This window comes from Oncorhynchus keta, chromosome 8 (genome assembly GCF_023373465.1).
Source record: "Oncorhynchus keta strain PuntledgeMale-10-30-2019 chromosome 8, Oket_V2, whole genome shotgun sequence".
Classification (NCBI taxonomy): domain Eukaryota; kingdom Metazoa; phylum Chordata; class Actinopteri; order Salmoniformes; family Salmonidae; genus Oncorhynchus; species Oncorhynchus keta.
In genome coordinates, this window is record NC_068428.1 from 9411699 (window position 1) to 9420801 (window position 9103).

Here is a 9103-nt window from a genome sequence, read left to right on the forward strand (position 1 = left end):
ATAAAACGTTTGTTCCATATGTTTCATAAACCTTATCACAGGCAATGACTATTGAGGTTTCTAAATGTTAAAACGGAGTGTCGGGATTGTTGTTCACCTGGTGCCACCGGTAAGCGATGCTGAGATAGCTGAGAACCCTTGGGATAAGGCAGAATGCCTTGTTAATGCCTTGGGTTCTCGAGAACGTCTGCCTGTGCAGAACAACAACAACAACAACAATATTAGCCTGAGCCAGATGAGCTCAAGTCTAGCACAGGGGACAGTAGATAAACCCTCTCATGCTTTTTCAGTGTTTCGTTGACAGCCAAAATTGCACTGTGAATACGATGGGGGGGGAAGTCTACCACTCACCCACTTGTCCAGGTGATAACATAACATTTACAGTACAGGTCTCTGTGTCATTTAAGGTTCTAGATAGCTAAATGACTTAGCTACCACGTACTGCATAGCTAGATTGATTGTGTTGAGATTCCCAATCACTGCCCTCTTCCTCCCCCCCCCCCAGAAATATTGGGTTTGTGAATCTGAAGCAGCTCATCTCCTGAATTGTTGGAGGCAGCAAACAATGTACTAGCTGTGATTTACAACTGATAACAATATTTATTAGACTACCTAGTGATTTGTCCAATTTTATTAATCATGTATTGACTGCCTCCTTTTAATTCTGCCAACAATGCCTTACTCTATGTAATGGAACTCTTATAAAGTTGGTTTTGAAACATAATATTAAAATACCTGTTGGTTTCATTTCAGCAAAGTAGTAAAAACAGTGTCAGTTCCACTTTTAAGATAAGATAAATATACCTGACAACCCGATTGAATGAAAAATCAGCAAGAAAATCCGTTGGCCAGCAAGCGAGAGGGTTTTCAGCAGTTTAATTCACTGTTTTCGCTGCGTGCAAGATAGCCACACCTGTAGAGTGTGTTACTCGCCTGCATAAGGTAAGTCTGAATACCAACTACTGAGAACTGCATCGGAAAGGCGTTCGTAGGAAAGGCATATATTATAAGTCTGAATCAGCCCCATGGTGAATTTGATTGATTTTTTACCCTACGTTTTTTCTGTTACCCGTTGTTGTTTTTTCTGCAGAAAGAGCAATTGACTCAGGTCCGCAAGCAGATCTCCCGGGAGGAGCATGAAAAGAGACATCTGGGGAACTACAGGTAAAGGGGGAAGAGGCACCGAGTGAGGAGGGCTTCACTTACATTTACGGGGTCACATGCGGAGCACCCGGATCTCAGGAGGATAAATAACATTGGGAGAGAAAATAAATGGAATGTTTGAGTGGGACGAAAGTGAGAAAGCGACAGTGTGGGGGGGGTGTAGAGGCTTGAGTTGTGACTCTTATGCGTGAGTGGTAGCAAAGAGTTATTGAGAGAGAGAAAGAAAGAGAGAGAGAGAGAGTGCTTTGCAGAGGCTTGAGTCGTGAATCCCATGCGCTCACAAAGGCAGCGCAGGCCACGTCATGCGAAAAGAACAGGCAAACGAGTAAGCGTCTGATCTCCTCCTCACTGATAAAGACTTCAAAAGACGTAGGCCAGTTAATTCTTTATAGTATCGTTGACGTGTCTGAGTCAGAGCTTGTTTTTCGTTCATTGTTAATACTCTCTCCATCCCTCAGCTTTCTCTTTCTGTCTCTTTCCCTCTCTCTCCCCCACCTCTCCCTCGCTCGCTCTCTCCTTTTGCATAAGTGACCTCTTCCCTGAACACTCAATGAGCGGATAGTCTAATGGCGACGTGCGTCTGAATTATTGTCGGTAGCTAACCCTGCCAGACACACCAGTCTGGAACCCGAGCTAATAGACCCCGTCTGTGTCCCAAGTGGCACCCTATTCTCTTTATAGCACACTACTTTTGACAAGGTCCCATAGGGCCATAGTGTACTATATAGGGAATACAGTGCCATTTGGGACGCAACCCCTGGGAATCATACACGGCATCGGGATCTGATTTAGGCTCGCTCGTTAGCGTCCCTTAACGAACTTAGCCCGTCATTAGATGAAATGCACTTCAGGTACGGGAGTCAGACGAGAGACCGGCATCAAAGGGAGCTCAGGTCCAGTGCCTGTCACCGTTCGTTTATCAAACTTCTCAGAAGTGTGTGTGTGCATGCCTGTGTGCGTGCATGTGTGTGCGTGTTTGTGTGAATGTGTTTTATGTGTGAATATGTTTGTGTGTGTGTATTAACCAGCGTAGGGGACTTATAAAAGGCTGGGAAGGGACAAGTCAAGTCGAAACTCATTGAAATAGGTCAAGTTTTTAGCTGATGTAATTGCCAGTTCTTACACGATCCCCAACTAATCAAAACAAGGGCTGAAATATGCAGAAACATTCTGAACATGAACAACTCCTTCAGAAGAAACATGTGGGTCAAATCGCAGATTAAGCAGCCATATGTTTAAAAGCTGGGGCCAAAATATGAGCGATGGCGAGCACACAGGTTGCGTCCCAAATTATACCCTATTCCCTATATGGTGTACTACTTTTGACTGGAGCCCTATAGGGCCATCGCTAAACTTTGCCTCTCGAGTTGAGCCATCACTCACATGTGTAGCTCTTAAAGGATTGACAGCTTTATCCCCCCACGATCTCAACATTTACATTGGTTTATCCCCTTGATTATGGTGGGTGAGGGGGCCGTTCCAACCCCAAAGCAGGCTGTTCGCGCTTCAAAATGACTGGCTATACAGATGTTCGATCACCCTGTTGCAGGAGAACTTTCCTTTAATGCCAAACTTATTTGAGGTTTACAAAGGCTTCTGAAGATTGTAATTTCCACTTTGAAATATCAGACTTGATTTCCCCTTGCGAAGCATCAACCCTGCAAAAAGGTCCATTAATTATAAAGTCACATTTCCTGTTGCTGCCGGATTATTTTCCTGCTGCAGCAAACTGGCTAAAATGTAAAAGCCTACATTTAAGCCAGTCTCCACCATCAATTAAATTCGCCGTCTATTAGCACTGAGCCCACTGAGCAAAAACTGATTGAATCAACATTGTTTGCACATCATTTCAACCCAAATGTTCAAGATGATGACGTTGAATCAACGAGGAAAACTGATTTGGATTTGAAAAATGTGATCAATGTAAGAGAGTTTAGTCTTCTTGAATGTAGGTGACATTATTTGTTGATTTTACATTGAATTCACATTAGTTGACAACTCAACCAAACTCAAATCTACACGTTGAACTGACATCTGTGCCCAGTGGGAGGGAACTTAAACTGACATTCAAAAAAACGTCAATAGAAAAGGGCACTGGTTGACTTTCCTTGGTGGTTAATGTTTATTTAAATTAATGTTATGTCATTGTTTTTGTTCCCTCTCTCTCCTCCCTCAGACGTATTTACCCCCCAGATGACAAGCTCCTCCTGGAGAAGTATGAAAGCCTTCTCTCAGCTGCCTTTCAGACCTTCCTCGCCGGCCGAGCGGCCTCACTTCAAAAGGAAATGAATAATCCTCTGAAACGAATGAAGGTATGTACCTGAGACTGAACAGCACACACACACACTCTCTCCTCTCTTTTACCTCTCTCTCTCTTTCACTCACCCTCTCTATCTCTCGATCTCTGTCTTGCCCCTCACCTCTATTTAGATGCTCTCTGCAAAAAAAAAGAAGAGCGAAAAATACACACAGAGAGAGTGTCACGCCCCCTCCTCGATCCGTGTTTGTCACCTTGTCCTTGAAAGCGTCCATTGATCGCTGATCATAGCATTTGTTAAAAGCAGGACGAACCCGTACAACCTCTCATCTTTGTTTCCAGTTGCTTTGTCTGGCTCTGGCCTTTCCCCTTCTCCTCAGTCTAGGCGCTCACTGTTATTCCTTTGCTCTTCTCTGTGAATTGTCACAGTGTTAATTTGTAGTGGTTTCTCAAAGATCTCAATGTATTTGAAGGTGCCTGTGATGGTTGAATTTTTTATGGAATGCAGTGGAAGCAGCTGTGGTGCGAGAGTACGTTCATAGTGAAAATAATTGTTAATAGGGAAATCGCAGGGCTGCTCTGGCATTGGGGGAGAGATGGACTGCATCCCAAATGGCACCCTATTGCCAATAGTGCAGTACTTTTGACAAGGGCCCACAGAGCTCGAAAGCTCAAAAGCTGTGCTTTTGTAGGGAATAGGGTGCCATTTGGGATGCACACATGCTTTCTGAGGAGTTTTATTCATGATGCATTTCAGATGGAGTGGTGGTGTTTGGTTTCTATTCTGTGAGAAAGGGATAAAGAAAGGGAGGGAGAGAGAGAGAGAGAGCGAGTAGGTAGACAAGGAGGAGTATGAGAGAGACGCGATAAAGCGGTAAAGTGGTATGGTTGATACTTGGGGGGTTTGGACTGTTAGGGAGTTAGAAAAAGGGGAGAAAGTGTGTTTGAGAGTAGGAGAAAGGGAGACTGAGGGAGGAAGAGAGAGAAAGACAGAGGGAGTTTTAGGAGAAGGGAAGGTGAGACAGATAGCCAATCAGAGAGTTAGCAATAGCCTAGAATGGAGGGGAAGAGAGCTGGAGGGAGGGAGGGAGGGAGGGAGGGGGAGAGGGATTTGGAGGGATCTGCCATATGTACATGTGGCTTTGAGTCTATATGAGCTAACCTCCTGCAGAGCGAGAGGCTGGCTGCACTGGTTGGTTGGTTCATGATCAGGGATTCAACCAAATGCCAACACAGCTTTGGCCTTATGACCCTGGCACACAAACACACACGCACACACACACACACACACACACACACACACACACACACAAGTAGACACACACATACTTTTGTCCCCGCATTTGACATTTGAGCAGCCTAAAGCTACTTGATTGCTAATCTGAGAGACCACAGTCACGTTTAATCTGTATTTGAGAGACAATGGGAGGGTGCCATGCACGACAGCAAAGCAACATTAATCACCCTCTCTCTAATTCAGCCGTGGCCAAAAAGGAGAAGGGGCCCAGCGTATTGGCAACGGGTAACATAAAGTTTCCAGATTGATCATGGCTGCGTTCCAGATGGCACCCTATAGATGGCACCCTATTCCTTACATAGTGCACTATTATAGGGTATAGGGTGCCATTTGGGATGCAACCATACATCAATAAAGAGTAACACATGTTCTGCCAGGTCTTTCATGGTCTAGCTATGCAATGGTACTGAGGCATTATGGAAGTGGAACACCTGAGTTCACGTCTGCTTGCAGGGGAGTAGCAACAGAATCTTACAACTCTTATTAGTGGTAGTTGATTGATTGATTAAATGTGTAATTTATATCATTCATAATTTGGCAGTTGGTTTATGGTACTGTGTTTTACGGTACCATAGGCTGTTCTACTGACTTGAGATCTGCACTCATACTCAAACTTTTGGTTAAGTCTCCCATTGGCGTTAATGAATGATCAAGTACTAACCAACTGTATTCTGTGTGTTTGCAGGAGGAGGACATCTTGGACCTGCTGGAGCAGTGTGAGCTGGACGACGAGAAGCTGCTGGGGAAATCGTCACGGCAGAGAGGACCCAAGGTGAGATATGGAGGAAGAGAGGCCTCTTCATCTTCTCCAAACGTCTTTGGGTCCATGAAAAGTGCTATGTAAAATCCATTTATTATCATTATGAACAGAGAAAAAAGAGAGATGGAAGAATGAGCGAGAGGAGAGTATGAGGAGGAGGAGGAAGGTTTGAAAGTGAGGAATGGATGAAGGAAGGAAGGGAGGTAGAGTGAGGGGGCAGATGCCCTAAGGGAACACAGAAAGAGAGAGGGAGAACGTCTGAGAGAAGAAGGGAAAAAGGCAGAGAAGCAGATGTATAAAAGGGCTGATGCCATAAAGCAGCCATTCCCAACCTTTTTACCACTGGGCCCCCTTTTTCACATTTGAAAAATGTCACCCCCCCCCCTCTTTAAAAAAAGTTTATTGAGATAGCCTATATTAAATACACCACTAGCTTGATTTTGTTTTAATTTGTGGGACCTAGGAAAATGTTGTTTTGAAGCTCATTTCCTGCAATTATACATCCTGCAACTCATGGCATCTTTTAGGTAGGCTTTTTAGTAATAATAATAACTATGAGGAAAGTAAAGTCTAGACCCGATTTCTCTGAATGTTCTTCCCCTACCAAATATGTTTTATGATCATTTACATGAACCCTCAATTGAATTATACATAATTCTGTTTTACAGAAAGTGAATAGATAAGTTGATAGCAACGGAGTCACACATTGTATAAGATTACTTCCCAAGCAAAGTTCGTTTTCTTCGACTCTTCGACTTTTAGAAGGCTGCAGCTCAGCTTCTGAATGTCATAGAGACAATCCAAATATATTCCAATGTGCATCAGTCATGTCTTCCTATGGCATTTCACCTCTTGCTTCTAGTAAACATTGAAGACATTGGGGTTGTTTTAGATCTGTCCTAACAATCGCAAATTGTATTTGCAAAACGTTGGCGCCCCCTAGGTTAGGAACCCCTGCCTTAAGGTATCGGAGAGAGAGAGCGAGAGAAAGCGATCCAGAAAAAGGCATGTAATGGAGATGGAGAGTCAAAGCAAGATAGGCCATGGTACAACCAATCCCCTAAAGGAAGACCTGTCAGCTCTCCCTCTCCCTCACTTCCCCTCTCTCTCTCTCTCTCTCTCTCAGTCCGTTACCCCACATGCCTCAATCCCCCCCAATCCCCCATCCCCCATGACAGCACATTACTCTCCCCATCGCCTTTCCCCTATCTCCCTTTCTCCATCTTTCTCTCCACAACCCTACATCTAAACCCATCCCTCACTCCTCCTCTGAAGTGGGGGAAACGCACGGCGGGTTGTGTCCCAAATGGCACCCTCTTCTCTACATTAGTGCACTACTCTTTACCAAAAATACTACACAGGGAAAAAGGTGCCATTTGGGACATAGTCACCAAGCAGCGAGTCAATGGGAGAGTTTTCTGCTGTATTAGGGCCCTTTCCGCGAGGATAACGACTTGTTCAGACACAATTGCTTTTGTCGAAATTAATTTGTGCCTGTCGCTTTGGACCATGCCTAGTGCGGGCTGACGTGGACTGACTGGCCTGCTGGCCCTCCTTTGAGTGCTCTGATGGATCGACACACTCCCAGGGGCTGTATTACGGGCCATCTGGAAAAAGAGGGAGAGAAGGAGAGAGGGGTTGAAATGAAGCAATTTAAATACTGTGGATTCATACTTAAGCAGTGTAAAAAGGGTTGATAGAGGGAGAGAGAGAGGTGATAGAGAGAGATGGTTTTCTTTTCTCCCCTTTCTCTTTTTTCTGTCCCTCTCTTTCTATCCTATGCTATTTTTGTCTCTCCCTTTCTCTCGTTCTCCCCCCCCCTCTCACTCTCGCCACTTTGTTCCCCCCTCCGGTGATTGTATATAAGCTCATGCCTAGGATCACATCCTGCACATACATTTTGTACGCGAGAAGCGCTTGCTAAATTAGCTGATGAATAACAGATGTGAATGCTTTATTAATGCTAACAATGTGTTCCTTCCATGGTGTGAAATAGACATTCAATTTAATTAACTTTTTTTTTGTGTCTGGTGGTGAGGGGGGAAATGATAAATTCATGCTACAAAGGCCAAGAAGGAGAATTTGAGTGGCCGCTTGGATTGAATTAATATGTCTCTCTCCACCGTCGCTTTAATCACAGCTACAGAGACAACACACACACACGGCTCATTGGGTGTGTACACATGAATGGCGTGTAGAACATGCTCACCTGTGTGTGCGCAGACGAGCACAGATGCACATACAGAAGTAGGACTTAATTTGATCACTCTGTTTTTGCTGAGAAGTTTCCTGCATAGCAGGAAATGCAAAATATTAGTGTATTCATGGTTTAAAAAGGCCTATTAAGTTTGTCTTTCCCACTTTAAAATGTCAGACTTGATTTGCCCCAACGAAAAATGTATTAACCCCTACAGAAAATGTCCATTAATTATAATCCACCTAATAATTCACATTTCTTGTTGCTGCAGGATTATTTTCCTGCTGAAGCAAACTGGCTCAAATGAAGTTTGTACATCAGTACACATAGACAGACACACATATGCACAAACACTCATACATATAGTACACAGACACACACCACATACGCTCAGATAAACACACAGACATACACTGAGACACATACACACCGATGCACACGCGTATTTGTAGACACATGAACACTCACACTGACACACACACACACGTACGGGCCCGTGGTGTCACCTCTGCTTCTCACAGTGACGGACGGTAATTGGCTAGGGTTGAAGGGTGTGTCTGTGGGTGCTGACATAATCTTCTCTCTCTCTCTTTCTCTCTCACTGTGTGTCCGTGTCTCTCTGTCTGTGTGTCTCTCTGTCTGTGGGTGTGTGTCTCTCCTTGTGTGTGTGTGTCAGCCCCTGTCCTCCATGCCTGAGAGCGCCCAGACGCCGTGCGGCAGGAGACAAAGAGAGTACGGAGGCGACGGAGGAGACGCCAGTGGCAGCAGCGTCAACAACAGCAGCTCCGAGGAGGGCCCTGAAGAGGAGGATGACAGGGAGGATGAGAGGGAAGGAGGGAAGACAAGGGAGAAAAAGAGTGTCTCTTACGACCTGGGAGAGAACAAGTATAAGTCGTCGTCGGAGCGCTCAGGTGAGGAGGAGAGGAGGAGAGCACCCCAGACACGCACCGAAACACACAAATGCACAGACGTACACGCACAGAGACACAGACAGAGACACGCACAGAAACACACAAATGCACAGGTGTACACGCACAGAGACACAGACCGAGACACGCACAGAAACACACAAATGCACAGACGTACACGCACAGAGACACAGACCGAGACACGCACAGAAACACAGAAATGCACAGGCGTACACGCACAGAGACACAGACCGAGACACGCACAGAAACACAGAAATGCACAGGTGTACACGCACAGAGACACAGACCGAGACACGCACAGAAACACAGAAATGCACAGGTGTACACGCACAGAGACACAGACCGAGACACGCACAGAAACACAGAAATGCACAGGCGTAGAGACACAGACCGACACGACAGAAACACAGAAATGCACAGGCGTAGCACAGAGACACGCCCAGAAACACAGAAATGCACAGGCGTACACGCACAGAGACACAGACCGAGACACGCCCAG

General features: G+C 45.3%; 1 protein-coding gene across 2 annotated transcripts in view; it reads left to right on the forward strand.

Annotated features, from left to right (window-relative positions):
- ttll7 (tubulin tyrosine ligase-like family, member 7) overlaps nucleotides 1-9103 on the forward strand; it is a 139929-nt gene that overhangs the window by 101254 nt on the left and 29572 nt on the right. For both annotated transcript variants that reach the window (XM_035774594.2, XM_035774593.2), the window contains exons 12-15: nucleotides 1091-1164; nucleotides 3341-3476; nucleotides 5404-5490; nucleotides 8352-8586. In XM_035774594.2, coding sequence (XP_035630487.1) covers nucleotides 1091-1164; nucleotides 3341-3476; nucleotides 5404-5490; nucleotides 8352-8586 — 532 coding nt within the window. The remainder of the gene's footprint in view (nucleotides 1-1090; nucleotides 1165-3340; nucleotides 3477-5403; nucleotides 5491-8351; nucleotides 8587-9103) is intronic.